This window comes from Sardina pilchardus, chromosome 7, assembly GCF_963854185.1.
Source record: "Sardina pilchardus chromosome 7, fSarPil1.1, whole genome shotgun sequence".
In the NCBI taxonomy this organism is placed as follows: domain Eukaryota; kingdom Metazoa; phylum Chordata; class Actinopteri; order Clupeiformes; family Clupeidae; genus Sardina; species Sardina pilchardus.
Window position 1 is genome coordinate 14,957,377 of NC_085000.1, and position 24,967 is coordinate 14,982,343.

General features: G+C 43.1%; 1 protein-coding gene across 1 annotated transcript in view; it reads right to left on the reverse strand.

Annotated features, from left to right (window-relative positions):
- Nucleotides 1-24,967, reverse strand: part of nphp4 (nephronophthisis 4) — a 111,135-nt gene that overhangs the window by 83,494 nt on the left and 2,674 nt on the right. The window contains exons 4-5 of the mRNA XM_062540826.1: nucleotides 973-1,145; nucleotides 429-490 (exon numbers count right to left, since the gene is read on the reverse strand). Coding sequence (XP_062396810.1) covers nucleotides 429-490; nucleotides 973-1,145 — 235 coding nt within the window. The remainder of the gene's footprint in view (nucleotides 1-428; nucleotides 491-972; nucleotides 1,146-24,967) is intronic.

A 24,967-nucleotide genomic window follows, 5' to 3' on the forward strand; every position in this document is an offset into this window, starting at 1 on the left:
GTGTGTGTGTGTGTGTGTGTGTGTGTGTGTGCGTGTATAAATAGGTGTTTACTTGTATAAATCATTGCTAACTGTACTCCTCTGTCTGTCATGATAATAAAGCCCGGTCCATGCTGGATAATTGGTTGTGACTGAGGCGTGTATATTTTTTTGTGATTCGGAAATCAGCTTCAATGGGAGCGTCTTCAGATGGATCTGCAGGGCAAGTTCGAATTTGCTAACAGGCTCGTCGTCTGGGTTCACCAAGGTTATGGGGAGAGTACAAGGCCTGCAAATCCTGGAAGATTTGTGGATCATTGTATGCGCAAATCATTTGGAGACAAATCTCTCTCTCTCTCCGTAGCGGCGGTGCTATCAGTGAGAGTGACACTTGTGAAATGAGAGAGGTGAGAAAGCAGGTGTTATGTGATACGCGGAGAGACACTCACATTCAGCATCTCGAGCACTGGGATGGAGCAGTGCCCGCGGCGTCCCATTGTACAAAGGCATCCTGCAGGAAAAAACAACATATGAGTTCTGGAACGTGATGAGGTGATATGACACACTATGTCAAAAGGGAAACGCTACCAAGTAGGGTGTCATATTTCAAGGAAAGAGCCGTCATCTTACCACAACCAGATGTGTGAACGCTCCCACAAAAAAAAAAAACTAAGACTGAATTTAATCTAAGACTGAAATGAAAGGCTATTGGAGTGGGATGCTGAAAAACTGCAGCCTTTTCACCACATTTTTCTTCCTATATGTATCTCCAATTCTAGAGTTTTTCCTTGCCCCTGTTACTCATGGGCTCTCTTTGAATGTTTAACACTCTGTAAAGCGCCATGAGACATGTGTAATGTTTTGGCGAGCTATAAGTAAAATTAAATTGAAATTTAATTGACTTTTGTTCACACGTTCACATGTTCAGAAATGTGGACATAATGCACCCAGAGCCGTATGATTGAGCATCTGTGTCTGGTGTCTACGCCAAACCTTTGGTTTCCAGAGAGCGATGGCGTTCCTGTGGCCCCAGAGAAGAGCGGCAGGATCCCAAAGCCGCAGCCTGTTGCATGCTGGGAGTGGAGGGACGCCACCTCCACCAACTCCACCAGCTCCACCACCGCCACCACGCAGGGCCGGCACAGTGACGTGTGGAAGTACACCACCTGGGGGAGGGGGGAGATGGGGAAATAAGCGGTCTGTGTTTAGCTAGAAAGCCACAATGATACTGAAGAATACAGACATCTAAAGTTCGCTCCTAATAAACAAGTCATTATATCAGACCAGTGTGCTGTGTGATAATCTTTGTTTTTTTGAAGTCTGACATTCTGATATTTGCCAAAGCGCATTGATTCCCTTCACACAGAAGTATACACACACACTTCAAACAAACAAACAAACAAACGAGCAAGCGATTCAGTGTCACACTCAACTCCAGAAATGGATTTTCTGTAGCACGTACGTACAGCCTTGTAACTCTCTTGTCAACCTGTTGCGTCTGTTGCTGATGCTGTTTGTTGCTTTAGATGAAAGCGCCTGATAAATATCTGTCCCTTTTACCATAATCTAGCCTGATAAATATCTGTCCCTTTTACCATAATCTAGCAATCCTTTTCTATCTCCTTTAGTCATAGTCACTAATACTGACTAGCTCAAAAGCATTTTTTTTTAAAATGCAAATGTAATCATTGAAGATGGATTGAAAAAGGCTCTACGCAACATTTTCTGTGCTTACTTCGTACTTTGTTTGGTTATTGTTTTGTATTTTGCTTTTTGAGTGTGTGTGTGTGTGTGTGTGTGTGTGTGTGTGTGTGTGTGTGTGTGTGTGTGTGTTTGGGAGTTACAGATGCAGGCCCTACATTCATTTGCCTCGTCTACAACATTTCCACACTGCAAAAGTGCAGCAATTTGGCACATAAATGTTTCAGCAGGACAGTCTCAGCTCTGAGGGTGCTCTTTAAAGTTTGATCACCATCTCAGACCCCTCCATGAGGTCATTACAGTGAGCCACAAGTAGGTCACTCAACTTCACTTCCAAATGAAAAGAGCATAATGTATGCTAACTAAAAGATAGCTGCTATTGTGTGCTATTGTTATTGCTCTCTCTCTCTCTCTCTCTCTCTCTCTCTCTCTTTCTCCCTCCCTCTCTCTCTCCCTCTCTCCCTCCCTCTCCCACTATTATAATATATTATCATAAGAGTCTCTCCCATTGACTTTTCTCAGCACTGAACACTGGAGACAATCAGCAGCTCAGTGTGACAGACCATGATCTTTGCCCCAGCACCCAGCACCCATCTCACATTTTAAATGCACACCCCACAACCCCTAGCAACCCTCTCAGATCCTCAATGACTAATGATATGATATGAGCTATGGCGGAACTTGACAGACGTGATAAAACCCCCTATACATTCAGAGGATGAGCTCAATATATTTGTCCGTTTCTGTCTTCATGGCTTAACCACCATGCTGCAATAACTTCCTACAAATTGACACAGCTTGATAATTTGGTTCCTCGATCGAGATATTGCCTCAACTCAAAACACTGTGAAATGTAAAATTTCCCTAGTGGCATTAGACTACTAAAAGAGAGATTTTCTAGATAACATCATGACTTTCCCAAGGTTAATTAGCAATCATTCATTTTGCTGTATTCGCCACACAACCTCTGGTTAAAAGCACATCCCTGCTGATTTTAAAAATTATGTTTGATGTCCTATTTTCACATTGTGCTAAACCATTAAGCATCAACTATCACTGCAAGTCCTACCAACAGTTTCAGCATAACACAGAAGTGCCTAATTTGAAGTTACTATTCACATCTCCTCTGAGAGCTGCCCTGAGGGCACTTCAACAGGACTGGTTCCTGCGAGTTCCTGCTCAGGAGAGGTTCCTGCTAATGGAACACACCCAAATGTGAGCCTGTTCCTGTGCTGGAATTCTGCAGGAGGAAAAAGAGGAACCGAGCGAAAGTCGGTTCTTGGGTCTCGTCTTTGGCCTTTTGAAAAAGATCCGACAAGAAATGGTATAAAAATATAGCAACCTCAAAATGAGTTTCATACAACATTTATGATACGGAGTAACACATTAAGTTTGTTTACAAGTCATTTTGCCGTTCTGACCCAAAAAATAAAACCGTTCTACTCATACTGAACTCTGTTTGAACCACTCTGCGGAAAAGGCCAATTAGGCTCAACGTACTGTACACTACCCATATTCACTCCCAAGTAGAAATAATGATTTGCACGGCGGATGGAAATCCCTCTTGTCTACTTGCAATCTCGTGCAGTAAAGCAGTCCATTTTCACCCTCATACCCCTGCAACTAAATGCAAAAAAGGCCCATTTCCAATTTCAGAGGCCCCTCGTTGTCCTGCTCCTCTCCTCCCTCTCCATCTCGCGTCTCTCTCCCACCGAGCTGTCACTGTGCCTTACAGAGTCGACACGCGAATATAAATGATGCGGCCTAAATCATTACTCCCCAAATCATCTTTGCAGAACTGCCACTATCGTTTCCGCTTCACTCTACTTCTGCCGAGCGCCACGAGCCCAGCGGCCCCGACAATACTGGGCTGTCACCGCGGCAACGAACCTTTCATTTCCATCGGCACGCCAAGACAGTTTAATAACACGAGGCGACAATCGAGCCACGCGACACACGGAACGACGGCCATTGTTTTCGGCAGGAGACGGACGAGACAACATGGAGTTGTCACGGTGATGGAAGTGGACGTGACGAGTCTCTGACAATAATCCACCCCATTAATAACATCCATACGTTATGTTCTGGAATCTGGATGCAATGCGTTACATTCTAGGTGGTGTAAAGAGAAACTCTGAAGATTCACACTCATAGGGTCAGGTCATTAGGCTTTTAAACGATAATCTGTTCAGCTATTTATTACTAATCTATTCATTTCACTGTTGCCATAGCTACAAAATCAGCAGGCATACTTCACCGTGATTTATCATCACATGGCTCAAGTTTAAACCAATACATATTTTTATGCGACATTGTAGGCACAGCTAGATGCTATGTTAAACGTCACATCTGATCGCTATGTGAAAGAACACACTAGGGCGTGATTATTCCACCTCTACTTGGTTAAAACAAGCAAAGGCAGCACGATACGCCATGTATTACTGAATCTCTGTCTACAAGGACTTGTGTCCTCCTCTGATAAATCCATTATGATAGCATTGCATTTCTTCCTGCTGTGCAATATTATGCAACGAATGTTTCAGAGGGAGTAATAAAACAGCATGTTCTATCACTGCCTTCAGGCCAGCCCAAAGTCTGGACAAATCACCATGTATAATATTAAGTCACTCTGGAATAAAGCAATTTCTCTCTATTGTACATGAGAGGGCATCTACATAAGCTAGTGTTCAGGCGACTTCATCACCCGGGTATTGATTTTGATTGAAATAGATTGAAGATAACGTTTTTTGCTTTTTTCCCCTCAGTCTACACACTATCACAATTCTGTCATTCCATTTTGCATACATTCCAAGTGCATATCAGATGCACAGAACCAGTAACTGTGCAATGTCTGCATATCCTGGAAAAGACTAAGCAAAAATTATAAAAAATAAAGCAAATTAAAAAAAACTCACAACAAACAAATACCTCAGCCACAGAAAAAACAAACTGATTCTCCACAGGAAAATGCTTCAGCCTCTCTCCAAAACATTTTTTTTCTTCATTTTCTCACTCTACCCGTCAAAAAATTAGCAAGCCAAATGTGTAGCAGGACTACAAAGACATAACTGTGCAAGGCGGTGCGCTGCGCCCCCCCCCCTCACGCCACAGGAGCAGGTTTGTGTCGGCGGCATCACAGCTTGAGGCCGTGCTCTGCCAAGAACAACATATGTTTATTCTTATGAGAGGTTACACTCAACACAGCATTGTCAACAAGCCATTAGTCAGTGGTGGCGAGGGGCGAACACTTGAGCAAATCTCCCGTTAAGGTGTCGTCTCCTGCAGTGAGGACCTGGAGGGTGGTCGCCAATTGGGCTCAATTAAGGAGGACGAGACGCCCCTATCCTGCACAAGAGATGCTCCACATACAGTACGTGCTCAGGAGATGCAAAAGATGGGTTCAAGTGTGTTTGTGTGGACATAGGGAAGAGTCAACTGAGTTCACGAGTCAACCTGAGACCGTGAACACTGGAGACCACGAACTCAGAACGCTGGAGACCTTAAACTCCTACAGTACACTGGAGACACTGAAATCAGAACACTGGAGATCCTGAATTCAGAACACTGGAGACCCCGAACTCAGAACGCTGGAGACCTTGAACTCCTACAGAACACTGGAGACTCTAACCTCAGAACACTGGAGACCCCGAACTCCTACTGAGCACTGTGGGGCTTGAGGGTACGGGAGGCTGTCCGAACCAGCTATTCCCTAGAGTGAGGGAATTCCATAACAGGGGGAATGCCATAGCCAGCTGTTCCCTAGGGTGTGAGAGAATTCCATTAGCCAGCCGCTCCCTGACATAGCTTTTCCCAGCAGAGTTGAAATATTGATCACTCCCTGGCCCGCAAGGGCCGCCCCATTCCAGCCGATGCATAATTGAAGTGCCTGTTGAGGCGAGTGTCAGAGGGGGACAGTGGGAGACAGGAGCTAAAATGACACCGTGGAATGCAGTAGGTTCTTCGACATGGTGCTCGTCTACTAGACTGTTTTTTTTTTTCCCCCAGAGTGACAGTGCAGCTTACGAGGGAATCGTCCATTTTCCAATATAGAGATGTAACCAGGCGTGACATGGCAGCAAGAGGGGGTTACATATCATCTTGTTTGTTTCCAGGAACTGACTTTTTTTCTTCTTTTTTTTTTTCGTGCTTCAATGTGTGCACTGGTTGTTGGCAATCACTCGTGCAGACCAGAAATCACAACGATGATGACGACTGCTCTAACTCTTGCTCCTGTTAGGGCTGAGGAAAATAATCATTTTCACCACGCGAAAGAAAACGATTATGCATTGATGCAGAAATTGCAATAATGGATGTGGAAAATATGTAGGCTATATTTTGGGGGGGGGGGGTTTACAACTGGTAGGAGAATTCGGTGAAGGCATTCCAGAAGCACGAACAGATGCAAAAAGTCAATGCGACGAAAGTGAAACTGATGCGTGCATCCGACCAGTTTACTGGGTTCTCCTTTTTCTTTGCCCATGCACTACATTTCCAAGAAGTTTAATTCAATCGGCTGCTGTTTTTCCGTAATGACAGACAGACAGGTGAGACAAAGATACATAGCTTTGCCTAACGTTGACATTTGCCGTTGTATTTCAGACGCAGACTAAGCAAATCTGCACCTCCACCATCTACACACTACACTCCAGACTACAAACCATTCAAACAACTTCTGGCATAAATTACACTACAAAACCATACAATGTTATGATGTTGTATATAATGATATACTGACAATCATACAAACTTGTCATGCTGTGTATGAGCAGGATAAATAACTTTACAAACATACTGTACATCCCAGAGTGCAAGCACATACTTAGTAACCATACAAAGTACATTGTACTGTGTGCGTATAAGCATAATGTAAATAGCCTTAGGCCAACATAAATAGTCTCACATTCGCCACTATTTGTCATACACACCAGCAAAGCCTATGCTAAAAATGTAGCACATAATAAACAAAATATGCAACTCTCAAAGTGAGTGATTGATTTTTTTACACACGCTCCTCCAGTTCCAGTTCCTACTTAATTCATCAAGCTTTAGATCAACATTCAATATCCCATTCACGGTCACTGTCCAGATCCACATATACGATAAAAGGCAAAAAAAAAATAGCCCAACACACGACGGGTGCCCATATCTCTAACTGCACCCGTATTAAATCTGCTTATATGGAATTCCACATCTAATACCATCTTCTTCCAAATGGCAAGGCTTCCCAAAATCAATTTACTTATACTTGTACATTTGCATTTATTAATTTAGCAGACACTTTTTATCCAAAGCTAATTATTCTTCAAGGGGCACTCTCCCCAGTGCACAGTACACGAGTGACGTTTGTTTTACAGAGAACAATACGTGCTTCTTAATCAGCCAGTCAAAACGTTTAGCTTTACATTCTTCTCATCTATTTGACCATTTGTATTGATTTCATCATTTTCTGTTATCAATGTAGCTGCAAACACATCATTCATTTGACCTTTATCTTTATCATTCCTATTAGTATAATAAAAAGATTGACTGTATTTGTATTTATGTTTCTTTATACTGTATTTATGTTTCTGTATTTATTTCTATACTGTATTTATGTTTCTTTGCTGTGCCCTACTGATTGCTTTGTCATGTCTTTTTCTTGGTGTCTTTGTTGCTTTTTCTTTGATTTATAGGTCTGTCAGTGTCCATATATTCATACTGGTGCATCTAAAAAAAAAAATAATAGAATATCATTACCGTAATTTAGGCTATTTCGAAAAGTGAAGCCTTCATATAATCTAGCTTCATTGCACAAGAGGTGAAATATTCCAAACCTTTGTTTTAATCTTTATTATTCCAATCTTGATGATTATGGTTTACCATTCACCGAAATCAAAAATCCAGCATAAATCAAAATTAGAATAAAGAATTTAGAACACAGAGATGTCAACGCGAGAAGAGCTCTGATCAGCTGATTAGGTCAAAACACTGGCAAGTCTTTCATCTCTCGGCCTGGGCAGGGAAATGGAGTTTTTTAATAAAACATTATTTTTTTTTAGACAAACCTGTAAATACTCTCATTTCCATGCCTGCTACAGGGGCAAAGTAACAGTTTAGGGGCAACAGACTGACTGACTTCCGTCTGTTCGGCAAGACTAGAGTAGACGGAAATAGGACATTTATTCTCCCTGTCTGGGCTGCCACTGAGAAAGGCTGCGCGGCGGCTTCGACACGTTTGAGAATAGTATCACCTACACGCACGCTGTCATCTCGTCTCTGTTTGGGTGCTAACGTGCGCTCACACTCGCAAGGCTTATTCTGAGCTCCGTCGTTCTCACTCCTGCAAGACACAGATGGCTTCAAAAACGTGCGCACCCTCTGAACACGACGCGCTACTGTCGCCCAGCCCACAGCGCCGTCTCCGCATGTACACGCTCCGCTTCTGGTGAACTCCATGTCCTGGACAAGGCTCATTTCCCCGTGCATATTTCTCGTGTGCATTAAGGGGGGGAGGGAGGGTGGCGTGGCCGTGGGGGCTTATGCCCACCAAACTGAACTGTTACTGGGGATGTCACCCCTCCCCGTCTCTTTCCCTCCCCGGGAACGTCAGCAGGAGCCCATGGGTGCCTCTCATTTGCTCCTCGGGCCTCGATCCTCACTGATCTACATAAAGAATGATGGGGCAGCAACAATGGGATAGTCTATCCAGTGTTGGTTATAGATCAGTGGGAACGCCCCTCGAGGATCGAGCATCGAGGATAGAGGAGAGTGTTTGAGAGCCACCCTACAGTATGTATTAAAACAAGCAATTCAGTGAGACCAAGACTAGCCGTGGAATCGGCAATTAGCGGACAGGTAGATCAGAGCATTAGTGATATCACCTGTGTTAAGTGCACAGGCAGAAAGGATATATGGCAGGACTTTTACTTTCTGGAACCAGGAATGTCCGCCTCTGGGAATCGCATTGGTTTCTTCACGCAACCCAACACAGAGAATTAAGGGATACACACCCCACTACACGTGAAGAGGGAAATATTTTACCTTTCCGTTCCACCTGGACACAATAAATGTGCATTGCATTTGTTTTGGAGCTGGGGGGGCTAGTAGTGACAGGGGAACTCAGATCTCTTAAGAGCTGTATCAACTGACCAGGTATTGTTTCACGATTTTTGTGAAATGTCTCCAACACGCAGCCAATTTGCAAAGCTAGTTTTCCGAACTGAGAACAGCTGTCAGCTACGCCACAGTAGGTTCATAAGTTTCTTTGGCATCAATGACTTTGAAGCTGGTATAATACAAAGGTAAAAAAAACGTGCATACCAAGCATCATTCTGCGTGTGTATGTCTCTGTGTGTGTGTGTGTGTGTGTGTGTGTGTGTGCACGTGTGTATGGGTGAGTGTGTGAATAATAGAGGTTTAAAATCATTTAAATTTTCAACATCACAGTTAAAAGGTTTGAGAAGAAGTTTAACATGAAAAGTAAAGTAGACACGCCACCCTCTCCTCTCTTCTATTGTTCCATAGGGGGCTACCACTGCCCAAAATACAACCTATTTTATCATGCAAGTAGGCCAAATAAGAGTCTTCTTTCATTTAACTAAAAAAAGGTTTGAAATGGAGTGTCACTGAATATCCCAACCCTGTACAACACCACCACCACCACCACCACCTCTACCATCTATGCATGCAGCAACAGAGCCCTCTAGTGGGGAATTACTGGAATTGCAACATGCTTTTTACTCTTTTGCGCTTTTGAAAAGGAACTGATTTGTGTGGCACAACATGGGGGGGGGGGGGCTTAAGCTTGACCTGGGAGGGGAAAGCAGGACAAATCCTCCATTCAAAAGCCGATCCCTGCTGCTCACAGAGAAAGAGTGACCAGACACACTTCTTCTCAGATATCCTCCGGCAGGGAGGATGTGAACACAGGGGGCCATGAGGACCTGAAGCAGCAGAGAGGAGCTGTGGTGGTGTGGTGATGTCACAAGGGAAGGTTTTACTGCATTTAGGCAAAGATCTTTCATTACTGACAAGATAGAGCCCACGTCATAGTGGGATATCGATCTCTCAAGCAGTTCAGTTCAAATGTAACGTCCCTTTCAAGGTCTGCTTAAAGGGGGATTTCGCCCCCCTCCCCTTTGTGAAAACAGAACGCGGAAATTGTCGAACGTTTGCACCTCTCGCTCCGCTTCAACCCTCTCTGATTTAGGTGAGGTAGTGATTTCACAAGGTGTAATGATGTCACAAGGGAAAGGTTTTACTACATTTACGTGGTTTAGTGATGTCACAGGGCATTTACTGCATTTCTTAGTTGGTGTGGTGACGTCGCAAGGGAAGGTTTTACTACATTTAGGTGGTTCAAGAATCTCCATAGGGTGCTGCAGTTCACTGGGTGCTTGACTTGTATAATCATTCTATGCTGTTTTCATGTGTTTTAATTATCACTTCTTAAACACTTTTAAGGTTTTTTACTATCTATGGGTGTGAGTTTTTCACAGTTGCTCAAACACTAAACCCCATCCTCTGAATCAAATTCTCAAATGCCTGAACACATTTGTTGAATTACTCCCTTTTTTGGCAAAACCATAGACTACTTTCACCAACTTTCACCCATTTTACCAAACTCATTAACCCTTTTTGCAAAACTGTGAACACATTGTGCATTCTGATGCACTTCTTAATTATATTGATAACCAAACAACGCAGAAGTTGAACACAATTAGTGCACAGTTGTCTCCATTTGAACACTACCACTCAAAATTGATAACACTTCTGTCTAATGATGTGACAACCAATATAAGTCAGTTCAGAGTTGACAGAGATGCAGGGGACAACAAGTGTGTGTTACAGTAGAAGTGGGATACAAGGAAGAGGTGGGTGCAGGTAGGAGGAAGAGGATGAAGAGAAAGACAGAGAGTCCCAAGAGTTGCAATACTGTAAATGATGATATTTGGGCAACAATCATTGACCATGTTCTGGTTCATGGAATGCCAATGAGAGAAGCAGGACTTCATGGTCCAACCCAACATCAGTGGTTTCTCTGTGGCGTCAATACAGTAATCCAAAGAGTCAGACTACAGAAGAGAAATAGCGTAAATGTCCATTATCATACAGTACAGTAATCACTGAACATCCACTGTTACACACTTACTACCCTTTGAGCTCAACTCTGAGAGAGTGAAAGAGCTGAGTTATCAGTATGTCCAAGTAAGTCTAAATTTAGGCACAATACAATATTACAGTATTGCATACTTACAGTACTATCAGAGTCTGTGGCATCACAGTACAAATCATATTCAGTACAGTATTGGCCTGTCTTTCTGTTCACTTACAAAACTATTGATTTATATCTTCATATAGGCTAGAGGATATGAGTAGAGAGTTATATAAGTCCTTATTCTTTATTTTCATTGTGATATTTTATTTTTTAAATTAGAATGAATACAATTCCTCCACCCTGCCCTGAAAGCTGTGTCTTCCATTGTTTGGTGTATTGTCTTATCAATGCTCTGCAGGAGTGTAATTTTGCCTGATGTGTTCAATGATTTGAGACCATTAGTTAGTTTTGAGCAAAGTTAAAAGTGTTTTGAGGTGATTGTTCAGTTTTGCAACAAGATTGAAGGGTTTCGAGAATGTAGTTTGAGAAATGAGTTTTGTGTTCACAGTTTTGAGAAAAAGGTAAAGAGTTCTGAAAAAGGTGTTCTAGCAATTGTGAAAAACTGTAAATCCATTCCTTCATCTTAACATGGCTATGTAAATCACTAGCCCCAACGATAAAACTGGTCAGTCAAGCAAAACAACGATTTCTAAGCGATTTTATGACTAAGAAAAAGTTGCATAGGGTCTCTTTAATGATCACTTCTTAAACACTTTTAAACTTTTGCCCTTTTATGCATTTATCAGCTATTACTGTTTGCTTGTGCTTATGTAGAGCACATTGAATAACTGCGTATGAAATGCGCTGTGTAAATAAAGTTGACTTGACTTGACTTTTCTTACATTAGGCGCGTTCAAGTTGGCTGCGCAGCACAAAAACTGCGCAGCACAAGATGCACGTGGTTAAAAATCTGTCCACGATGGTCTAGATGGGCGTGTTTTCGACTCGGCAGTCGGTATCACATGGCCTCAACTTATCGCGGGAGCAAGGCGTGGCCAGGCGGCTGCTCCGCAAAAGAGCAGCCGGTCTGGAGGTACTGAGAGCAGCGGAGCCTAGACCCTGCCTTCATGACGTCAGGTCTTTGCCCTAATTAGTGTGCTTGCTGCAAGCAAAGCACACTATTGTTATCCGTGCGTTTCATATTATTTATCTTAAGTCCAACTTTTGTCTCCCTATCTTGTCCTAGGGATTTGGAGCTAGAGACGCCGTTCCACCTCTCACGCGTGCGTCCTGATGCGAGGATGGTGGCTTGTATACAGCTTTTTGATACGCCTTGTCGTTCTCCCGTTATTCCAGTTTTTCCGGTCGATTTTTTCCCATAGGAATGAATGGAAAAGTGATTTTTGAGCGCTGATGCCCACACATTTTTCCACCTGTAGCCCAAACCGTAAGACATAAGGTCATGAAATTTGGTACGCTGATAGAGGAGACTACCTTGATTGACACCACCAGGTTTCATGCTCGCCACTCTCACGCTCTAGCGCCACCAACTGGTCAAAGTTGGAAAACGCGTTCATGCCCGTAACTTTTGATCCGTATGGCCGATTTTGATAACACTTATACCATTGGAATCCTCTGACTCAGCTGATTCCAACGCACTATATGACGTCATTTTCCGCCATGATGGATTTTCCTCCATTTTGAATTTTGTCCAAAGTCAAAGTAAAGCGACTCTGGCCGCATAGTTTATCCGATCGTCATGAAACTTGGCACGCGTGATCTACAGACCAAGGCGGATCAACTGCCTTGATTTCGCCTACATACGTCCAAGCGTTCGCCTGTGACAACCAATTAAATTCAGCGAGCGAAGCCGCCAAACAGGAAGTGTGCCTATCTTGGAAATGCTGTGACGTATGAAAGCCATATTTGGTGGGATGACTTGAGACCCCATCCAAAGCACCCTCAATAAATTTGGTGTTATTTGGTCTGTCTATGGCTCTATAATTAGCAAAAACGTGTGTGTTGGTGAATGTATACTATTATTCGGAATAGCTCATCTTAAATTGCTTAGGTCATGCAAAAATGACATTTCAGAGTGATTTAAGATACAATGTTGATATTTTTTTTAAAAATCAAATCAAGGCCATTCTTGTAAAACATTTTGATGCAATTATCACAGCACTATGGAGTTACACCATATATTTTCATACTCTCATTATGGCATGACTGAAGACTTATACTCTCCAATGTTTCATTGGATGACAGAGATTATCCGCAACGGTACAATGTGGGTATTGTTCTAGGGTGGTCCGCAACGGGGTGTCTCATCCCGAGACTAGTTATATCTGAGCAATGCCATGGCCCCGAGGGGCAAGTACGGACTTACGCGCTGTTAGCTAATGTGTGTGTTCATTTGGTATATATACTAGACGATCACACGATGTTTCATACTGACGGTGTGTTTTGGATGATTTGTATTGACCTGAGCATTCTGGGTAAATCAATCCCAAAGCTGGCGAAATACCGGAAGTAGAGCTCTGTGCCAAGCAATGGTCTCTGTTTGCCAGCCAATCAGCAACTCGCGTTATCGACAGTTCTGTCGACAGTTTATCGACAGTTTTCTGCTTCAGGCCAATCAGCAGTTTGGATTGTCGACAGTTTTCTGGGCCAATCAGCAGCTCGGATTATCTACAGTTTTTTGAACTACGGCAGCAACGAGAGTGTTTTCACTGAGTGAGTAAAACTAAAATTAAGAAAATATTTTGAATGTATTTGCGCAACATTGTCACCCCAGAGCACTTTTACAATGTACTAACATGGAATTTGTCTATGTAGGCCTATTACATAGACCTATTACGGTTTTGGTATTTGAAGATAGATAATTCGTTAGCTATTTATGCTAATTCGCGAATAACTAGCATTATCGAACGTCGACACGTCAGGCGTCCTGTTTACACATGTAAACTATATTTACCTTTCGAATTTCTACTCCAAACTGTAGTAATTACATCTACACACTCTAGGGAAGCTAGCCAAATAGTCTGATCAAAGATAAAATGCATTTTGAGAGCTCGCCAGCATGTAATGTAATGTAATGTAATGTAATGTAAGGCATTGCATTGGAAATGAATGGGGTTGTACATGATGCTACAGTGTAAACATGTGACGATCACTAAACACACACAACATATAATTATGAAAAGACCATACAGTTAGTATCTTTAGACCCTTAAGATTATAATATCACCACGTGAAATCAAAAGATAAAGTTGAAGTTTATGTTTTATGCATTAACAATAAGCCTGTTTTTTAATTGCTGTAAATGCATTAACCCTGGGGGTCATCATTTACCTGTTGTGTCACGTTATGTTAATTTGTTATGTTATTCACTATGTTTCAATAGTGAATGTGTAGTACTAGGATATCATTAGTCTTATGTGTGTTATTCCTGGTAATATTGCAATTATATGTAGTTTAACCTGTAATGCTCACTCAATGTAGTGCACGTTTAATACTGTGCTGTGTCATTTCACTGTGCTAGCTCCAGGCGTTGCAGCAGAGGGACGACCACTGGCACCAGCGGCGGCAGCGGGCTCAGCAGCGGCGGCGGAAGCGGTGGCAGTGCCAGCGTCAGCGACAGCGCCGGGCCCAGCAGCAGCGGCGGTGGATCGTCCTCCGGCAGCAGCTACTGTGGTGCCTACAGGCCAGGTGCCGACAGCAGCAGCAAGGGTGGCCGCGACACTGGCAGCAGCACCGGCTGTGGCAGCACCGGTGCCTGTTCTGCCAGCGCCGTTACGGCTACTGGCGCCATTACCGCCTGCCCCCTCAGCTGCTGTCCTGGCCGTACCACCAACAGCTGCTGCAGCTGCAACAGGACCTTTTCGTGCTACACAGCCTCTCCTCCTGGACCTCTCAATGCCCCAGCAGACTGTGAGGGTGCTCCCCATCCCCCCCCCCCCAACGCTCCCTCGGACAACGCCAGCCCCACACGTCCTCCCTCTGCCGCTGGCCGCCGCACATCACGCCGGCCCTCAGGTGCCTGCACTGCAGCTGCTGGACAGGACAGCAAGGACAACAAGCAGTGCAGGCAGCACCTCCTGCTCAGCCTGTCTCTTCATACAAAACTGAATAGGCGAGGAGGAAGAGGGCTGAGCAGAGGGCAGCGGCACAGCCGGGGACAGTCACCGCTGCCCGGGCCGGCGTGCCACAAGTGCAGAAAATGCGGCCTGCCTATGCTGTTGTTGATGGATGTGCTGTGAAAAAAAACACAGAATTGTATGCCATGTCTGTTCCTCCCTGACAGGTCGTTGTTCTAAACCAGGTTATTGGTGTTCTTCACCTGTGCTTTGACACCTTACACACCTACACCTTACACTGCCTATGCTGTCACCTGTGCTTTGACACCTTACATCGCCTATGCTGTCACCTGTGCATTGACACCTTACACTGCCTATGCTGTCACCTGTGCTTTGACACCTTACACTGCCTATGCTGTCACCTGTGCATTGACACTTACACTGCCTATGCTGTCACCTGTGCATTGACACCTTACACTGCCTATGTGCTGTTGTTGTTCTGCACCTGTGCTTTGACACCTTACACTGCCTATGCTGTCACCTGTGCATTGACACTTACACTGCCTATGCTGTCACCTGTGCATTGACACCTTACACTGCCTATGTTGTTGTTGATGCATGTCCTGTAAAAAAAAAAACAGAATTGTATGCCATGTCTGTTCCTCCCTGACAGGTCGCTGTTCTAAACCAGGTTATCGGTGTTCTTCACCTGTGCTTTGACACCTTACACTGCCTATGCTGTCACCTGTGCTTTGACACCTTACACTGCCTATGCTGTCACCTGTGCTTTGACACCTTACATTGCCTATGCTGTCACCTGTGCATTGACACCTTACACTGCCTATGCTGTCACCTGTGCATTGACACCTTACACTGCCTATGCTGTCACCTGTGCATTGACACCTTACATTGCCTATGTTGTGATTGATGTGCTATGTAAAAAAAATAATAGTAATAATTCTATGTGATGTGTGTTCCCCCTGATGTGCTGTTCTTATTCTGCACCTGTGCTTTGACACCTTACACCCGTTCTTATTGATGTGTGTGCTGTGTAAAACTGGCCATGCACCCTTCCAGGGGCCAGTAGCAGATCCAGTACCAGTAGCAGATCCAGCCGAGCCAGTGGCTGGGACCAGTTATTTCCAGGCCCAAGCTGTTGTTTGACCCCTTTTTACTGAGGATTCTATTTCATGGATCTTTATTATGCATTAATTCAGTCATATGACTTCATATTTCTAATAAATTGTGTTGTTATATACTGTTATCATTGTTGTCGTGTCCTATGAAACAAATAAGATCCTATATCAATTTTAAAGCAATAAACAGTGTTTATATAGCTAATAATAATAATAATAATAATAATAATAATAATAAGTGTTTATATAGCTAATCATAATAATAATGATAATATTTATTGTATAATTTAGTGGCATTAACACAGGAAATAAAAAGACATACTGTAAATGAAAAATATATGTATTGCATTAACTATAGGTTCAACACAACATATTTAATCATTGTAATAATTAGAACATGTATAAGGTTTCCATATACATACACGCCGATTTTACAGTAGGCTTCCATCGGGATTCGAACCTGCGTCTAGCATGCAATTCAGCATGCTAACCACACGTCTTAGGTCGCGTTTTTGTGTTAAGTGCGCATGCGTGCACATAGCGCGGGAAAAGAGAAGAATGCTTGGGGTGCTTTATCCTGAGACTGGTTAGATCATAGCAAAGTCATGGCCCTGAGGGGCAAGTATGGACTTCTGCTCTGTTAGAAGACATGTGTGTTCATTTGGTATATATACTAGACAATCACACAATGTTTCATACTGACGGTGTGTTTTGGATGATTTGTATTGACCTGAGCATTCTGGGTAAATCAATCCCAAAGCCGGCGAAATACCGGAAGTAGAGCGGTCGCCCTGTCTGCGGTGTGCGTGAGGCAAGGAGGATTTTAATTAGAATGTAATCGCAGTTAGTAGTTTGTGGACAAGAGGCAGATGTAACGGACTGACGTTTCTGTTTGAAAGAGTTGTTAGTGTGTGTGTGTGTGTGTGTGTGTGTGTGTGTGTGTGTGTGTGTGTGTGTGTGTGTGTGTGTGTGTGTGTGTGTGTGTGTGTGTGTGTGTGTGTGTGTGTATGTGTGTGTGTCTTTGTTGCCGGTGTACAGTATTTCTGAATATGAATGCTGTCTGGACAGGAAATGGCATAGCTTTTATCACATGCAACCAATCCAAAATCGATTTCATATTCAGAAATGTTAACCAGTAACAGCCTGGTTGCTTTGACATATCAAAACCAAATTTTATCCTATTACATCATTTGAACAGGTGAGTCGTCCTGTTTATTTTACCATCCATTTGAGGCTATAACACATTGCAACTTATTCAACAGTGAGTAAACTGTGGATGTTCCCGCATAACAGGATAGCTATACTCCTAACATTACTCGTATTTGTTCTAGAAACATGCCTAGTTCCTTAGGCTCCCTCCTTCCTTCAGTGGTTACGTGTTTCATGCTAGCTACACGTGAACAACTCATACTTAATTCAACACAAGGTCTACAGACCTTAGAGGTGTACATTTCATTTTCATACATCAAAGCATTCGCCCATGGCAGCCAATCAAATTCGATGGCGAAGCCTCCAAACAGGAAGTGAGGTCAAATCTCGGAAACGCTTTGAGGTGTCAAGACCATATTTGGTGGGATGATTTTGGACACAATCCAAAGTAGCCTTAGTAAATTTGGTGTAATTTGGCCACTAGGGGGCGTCGCAATTAGCAAAAATGCATTTTGGCTCATATCTCTTTACGTCTTTGGGATGACATCTACATTTTTACATTGGAGGTGCTCTGGGACATACCACTGATAAACCTAGGCAACCCGTCACGTCAGTGTAAGAATTCGGCAAATCGAGGGTAACGCCGCCAAACTCGAAGCAGCTTTGCGTCTTGGTCAAACTTTGGCGCTTTGACCTGAGGGCGAGCTGTCGCTTATCCTGCCGGGGCGCTCTCGTGGCGCGTCGGAGCAAGCACACTTCGCACTTTCCCACCGGGAAATGCATTCTAGTTATTATTATCAAATTTATTTATCTTGCAGAACATTTTTGTCTCCCTATCTTGTCCTAGGGATTTGGAGCTAGAGACGCCGTTCCACTTCTCACGCGTGCGTCCTGATGCGAGGATGGTGGCTTGTATAAAGCTTTTCGATACGCCTTGTCGTTCTCCCGTTATTCCAGTTTTTCCGGTCGATTTTTCCCCATAGGAATGAATGGAAAAGCGACTTTTGAGCGCTGATGCCCACACATTTTTCCACCTGTAGCCCAAACCGTAAGACATAAAGTCATGAAATTTGGTATGCTGATAGAGGAGACTACCCTGATTGACACCACCAGGTTTCATGCTCGCCACTCTCACGCTCTAGCGCCACCAACTGGTCAAAGATGGAAAACATGTTCATGCCCGTAACTTTTGATCCGTATGGCCGATATTGATAAAACTTATACCATTGGAATCCTCTGACTCAGCTGATTCCAACGCACCATGTGATGTAATTTTCCGCCATGATGGATTTTCCGCCATTTTGAATTTTGTTCAAAGTCAAAGTAAAGCTACCCTGGCCGCATAGTTTATCCGATCGTCATGAAACTTGGCACGCGTGATCTACAGACCAAGGTGGATCAACCGCCTTGATTTCGTCTTCATACGTCTAAGCGTTCGCCTGTGATAACCAATTAAATTCAGCGAGCGAAGCCGCCAAACAGGAAGTGCGCCTATCTTGGATATGCTGTGACGTATGAAAGCCATATTTGGTGGGATGACTTGAGACCCCATTCAAAGCACCCCCAATAAATTTGGTGTTATTTGGTCTGTCGATGGCTCTATAATTAGCAAAAACGTGAGTGTTGGTGAATGTATACTATTAATCGGAATAGCTCATCTTAAATTGCTTTAGGTCATGCCAAAAGGACATTTCAGAGTGATTTAAGATACAATGTTGATATTTTAAAAAAAAAATCTATTTATTGCCATTCTTGTAAAAGGTACTGATGTGTATGTCACAGCACAGCATTGTTCCAAGTCTGACGCATACAGTTCAATGACATCACGATTTCAAACTCGATATTACTCAATCCTCGATTGACTGACATGGGATGGTCCGCAACGGTACACTAATGGTGTAATTCTAGGCTTGCCCGCATCGTTGTCTCACCTTGAGACTGGGTAATTCTTAGAGATGCCATGGTCCCGAGGGACAAGTACGGACTTACTCGCTGTTGAATACAATGTGTGTTCAGTTGTTATATATAGTAGACAATCACACGATGTTTCTCAGTGACGGTGTGTTTTGGATCATTTGTATTGACCTGAGCATTCTGGGTATTTCACTCAGAGGATCATATGACACCCCCACAAAGCAGGCGAAATACCGGAAGTAGAGTGGTGTGCGTGAGGCAACGAGGATTTTAATTAGAATGTAGTCCTATGGAAATCGCAGTTACACTTTCAACAGTAAGTGTGTTTAGACTTCGAATTTCGTCACATAATTTATATCATAGCCACCTAAGAGTTTACCAAAGATAACGTTGTTGTCCATTTCAATTTAATAAATGTTTCTGAATTTGGGGAGGTCTCCTTATGGAGGTTATGGGGTTATGTTTTCCATGTATTCCTGTAGGAAAAGGTTGTGGCTTACACTTTCATAAAGTTTGTATATTTACACTTCAAATTTCGTTACACCATTTATATCATAGCCACCCTAAGGTTTAACAAAAATAACAACGTAGTCCAATGTTATTTTAATGCATTTTTCGGAATTTGAGAGGTCTAGTTATGAGGGTAGGTTAGCTAACTGCAGTTCAAATGCTAATCGCGACTAGCATCGCTAGTTGGTTTTAACTTTACCGAGGCTGTTTATACTGAATTGCAACTGCTGTTATGAAGACAGTTTGGAGCCTGGCAGACGTGAAGGCAGTGAAAGGTAATGAAATGCATGGTCCAAGTAGCCTGGGAAGCCGTCTAGTTATGAGGGTAGGTTACCTAACTGCAGTTCAAATGCTAATCGCGACTAGCATCGCTAGTTGGTTTTAACTTTACCGAGGCTGTTTATACTGAATTGCAACTGCTGTTATGAAGACAGTTTGGAGCCTGGCAGACGTGAAGGCAGTGAAAGGTAATTAAATGCATGGTCCAAGTAGCCTGGAAAGCCAAACTATGTTAACTGTAGCCTAAGTTTAATATGGAACGAGTACGTGTTGCTGATATCATTTCGCAACTCATCGAGCTAGCAAGTCAAGCTAGTCTACATCAGGCAGTGCATAGATAATATTATTACACTTTTTTACAGTCAATGAAGCACCAAGTGAAAGTCAATGTTTGCTTTATATCCAGTGGCAGTGGTGCTGATGTCGTTTGAATAAGTACAGTAAACTTAGTCAGAAGATCTAAAAATATTTGCATTCATGCTAGCTGTATGGTCTATGTGCCACCTATGAATCCCCCTGTTGCAAGCTGCTGCCAAGTAGGCTGGTCATGTCTAAAGCGTGATTATTTTCAATAACTACTCCTCCTGATTGATTGTCATTGACACCGTCAGGGTATGGCTTACCAAGACAGGGAGAAAGTAAGCTGTGTATGGCAGGTGCGTGTGGTAGGCTAGGCAAGGCAGTGCTATTCCATGTAAACTGCAGTGGTGGACTGCGTGATCGCTGGTCAGGCCACCCCCAACCAGCAAAATGTGACGTGATATATATCTATATGTCTATATACTGTATCTATCTAGGATATCTGTATATATCTATGTATCTATCTATAATCTGCACTTTTTACTGCTGAACCGTGTCTTGCCCGTTTCTCTTTACTCCTCTCTCATGTCAATCTCAAGGGGGCTTGTTCAGTGGTCCCCAACGTGACGCAATAGAGTACATTGAGGGGGAAAGAAGAATCATTGCAAACCTCAAATCATTGCAACATCAAATAGGCCTACAATGGATAACAGTTTAGATGAGTAGTACCTAATGCAAATTTGTTTAATAATGCAAACCTTGCAATACGGCCTTTAACATATGTGATATTTTGGATACCCATTTCATTGCAGAGGATAGGGTAATTGTGTTTGAAGGGGACGTGACTTAACATAGGCTATAATTAACTATTTTTACGACTTGATTCAAAGCAAGGTCGGGGGCATATATATTTTTTTTACAGTTAAGAGTTTTCCGACACTCAATGTGTCGCTACCATGGCAGGATTTTTCTGCTTGGCTTTCGTTATGAAGCTTGACTTGACCTGTCATCGATGCTGCCCCGTCAGTGCCATCTACGCATATCCCTGCTAACTTAACTGGAAAGCTATACTGGACGCGTAACTGAAGCGTTCCGTTCGCGACGCGTACAATTCATTTTAGATGACTGGTCCATCTCCCACATCTGTTATAGCTACTTTAATAGTGGAAGCTAATTCAACACTTCAGTTCTGCACCGGATGTAGCTCCCCTGTACGCTCATGATTTGTAAAGCAGGCAACAATTCTGTTACCCTGAACATCTCATCTCCGGTAGCATTGTCCAGTTCTTTGCCAAATAAAATGATCTGAAATCTCATCATCCACGTATCTCACGTTAGCGATCAACTGGCAAGGCCAACTGGTCAGTGGAGTTTTTCCATTTCTTATGCAGCATCTGGCCCTAGCATCACTTTAACCATTTGCAGGCTAGAATGAGCGACTCTGTTAAATTGTGTGGCTTTTTTAAATTTAGCAAACAAATCTGAAAAACGAGCCACACGCACGATAGAAAGCATAGCATTCAGTGTCTTTGTTCTGGTGCAGCACATTCCGAGGTTCATGTGGAAGCGAATGCACTCTCTTTAAAAACATATCCATTGCGTGCACCTGCATTCTGCCTTCTGCTGTCAATACAGAACAACAAACAAACAAACTTAATGTTAACGAAGTTGTTAACATTACGCCCTGAAGTAAAGTAAACTGTAGCCTATTGTTGTTTGTGCTGCAAAGAAAACTTGAATTGATATAATTGCAATATAATTATTATGGCCAAATTTCTTTTTATGAAATGATATATCAAAGCAGGTAGAAGTAACTGTAGTCACTTGACATTTCTGAGGATTTACATATTTCCATCAGGGCAGTGGTATAGAAATTCTTCAGTGGAGGGACCACACTAGTTAATCACGCCATCAACACCTTCTTACCTTTTCTTCTGTTATTACTATTCTTTAACTTTATGGTAGAAAGTGAGTCCAGCAAATTGAGAACCTAGGATCCTGTTTATGTTTATGAATGTGACTCCAGTATATGTTGAGACATAAGAGTGGAAAAGGGGGTTACATTTATATAATGCAAATGATTATGTTAACAATGTCATCGAATATGTTGTACAAACAAGAAGAGCGAAATGGTAAACTTTTAAGAAATCATCATCCACATCATAGTATGATGCTGTGTGGGGTTATGGACTTGACAGTTTTGCATGGAATTGCCCATGCAGTATATACATATTTAAGCAATATAGCACGAGTGGGAGTGGGTTGTTGCTAGATATTCCCACGGGTGTTGTTCGGCCGTAGCCTCTGGCCTCGAGGCTACGGCCGAACAACACCCGTGGGAATATCCAACAACAACCCACGATTACGAGTGCTATATTGCTTTTATACAACAATTCTACCACTTCTTTTTTGTGCTAATTTCCCATTATCATGTAAACGTTTAAATCGCTAAAACTGTCTTGTTTGTAGAACTAACTTCTCTCCGCCACAAATTTCTACTTCATGCAGGACAAACTGCCGTTACTAGTTCTAAATGGATGGTTGCTATGGCCAAAGGCCAGTCGTTAGTTCTAAAAGCACGTTACTATGGCCAAAAGCCAGTCGTTAGTTCTATCTCTCCCGTTGTCAAGCAATGTAGAATCTAGCCTAATAAACGTTAGCTCGCATTGCGTCTGGTTAGGACATGCTTTTAGCTTTGAAACATCACTATTTTACTTACATGCCATCCAACTAGCTAATATCCACCTCCGTCATATTCTATGTTCTGAGCGTCTGTATTTCAGCTTGGATGCAACGTGACAGTTCGGTTTACACTTGACAATTTGACATTGTATCGCGGAGTGATTTATTATTAGCTGTGAAAAGTCCGAGTGGATTATCGTGGGATATCTCAACTCATGGAACGTCTCTCGGCCAATCAGAAACAAAGAAACCGCTTCATAGAACCCAATTGTTGTATAATAAGATTTGACACATTGCAGTTTTTTAATGGTGGGGTTATTTATAAATCAAAGAATTGTGGGTAGATGTGGGTGAACTGTGCAACATGCAGTTTGTGGACATGAGGCAGACGTAACAGACAGATATTTGTGTTTGAGGGGGTGATGTGTCTGTGTGTGTGTAAGTGTGTGTGTGTGTGTGTGTGTTTATGTGAAAGTCTTCGTTGCTGGTCAACTCAGCGACATGCAGTTTGTGGACAAGAGGCAGATGTAACGGACTGACGTTTCTGTTTGAAAGAGTTGTTTGTGTGTGTGTGTGTGTGTGTGTGTCTTTGTTGCCGGTGTACAGTATTTCTGAATATGAATGCTGTCTGGACAGGAAATGGCAAAGCTTTTATCACATGCAACCAATCCAAAATCGATTTCATATTCAGAAACGTTAACCAGTAACAGCCTGGTTGCTTTGACATATCAAAACCAAATTTTATCCTATTACATCATTTGAACAGGTGATTCGTCCTGTTTATTTTACCATCCATTTGAGGCTATAACACATTGCAACTTATTTAACAGTGAGTAAACTGCGGATGTTCCCGCATAACAGAATAGCTATAACATTAGGCTACTCGTATTTGTTCTAGAAACATGCCTAGTTCCTTAGGCTCCCTCCTTCCTTCAGTGGTTACGTGTTTCATGCTGGCTACACGAGAACAACTCATACTTAATTCAACACAAGGTCTACAGACCTTAGAGGTGTACATTTCATTTTCATACATCAAAGCGTTAGCCCTTGACAGCCAATCAAATTCTATGTTGAAGTGTCCAAACAGGAAGTGAGGTCAAATCTCGGAGACGCTTTGAGGTATTGAGACCATATTTGGCGGCATGATTTTGGACACCATCCAAAGTAGCCTCAGTAAATGTGTTGTAATTTGGCCACTAGGGGGCGCCGCATTTAGCAAAAATGCATTTTGGCTCGTATCTCTTTACGTCTTTGGGATGACATCTACATTTTTACATTGGAGGTGCTCTGGGGAATACCACTGATGAATCTAGGCAACTTGTCAGGTCAGTGTAAGAATTCGGCAATCGAGGGCAACGTCGCCAAACTCGAAGCAGCTTCGCGTCTTGGCCAAACTTTGGCGCTTTGACCTGAGGGCGAGCTGTCGCTTATCCTGCCGGGGCGCTCTCGTGGCGCGTCGGAGCAAGCACACTTTGCACTTTCCCACCGGGAAATGCATTCTAGTTGGCTTTTACATCCCTGATGTGTGTGCAGGCGTTTAGATGCCTCCCCATATCCACAAGAGTCCGTGCGGGTCCGTGCCTCGTGATTCGTCACATGGTCAAGTCTAGACCACGGGAAGTAGAGAGTGTACAACTTCATAGCAGCGTTTGTATCCCTGCCCCTGCTGCCGCCGGCAAATCTTGCTGCTGCAAAAGGTCAACTTGAACGCGCCTATTTACAATAGACCTCGTTCGCCTACAAAAAAGCTGTCATCTTTGACGTCCGGTATCTCGCGATTTTTACTATGGGAAAATAACACGTGAGGATTTTGAATTATCGCACCTGTTAAACTCTCGCTGGGATGAAGAAGTCTGAAATGCAGACGTTTCACTCACACTTTTGCCCTCTGCCTTCGAGTGGGTACTGTGATCTGCAGTACATTAAGACGGCAAACTTAGATTTTTGCTATCCCAGAGCTATTGGTAGTTAGCTTCAATTATCATCCGGATCTCCTTATATGGGGTTAAATGTTGCTGTGCAGGGAGACACATGCCACAGGAAGTGTGTCACACAAGTGGCACAGGCCAGAGCTACCGCTCTGGCACAGGCCTACTGAATATGCCCGGCAATAAACCAATCAGCAGCATCAGCAACAGGACACACCAGAAGTGACTTCAGGCTCA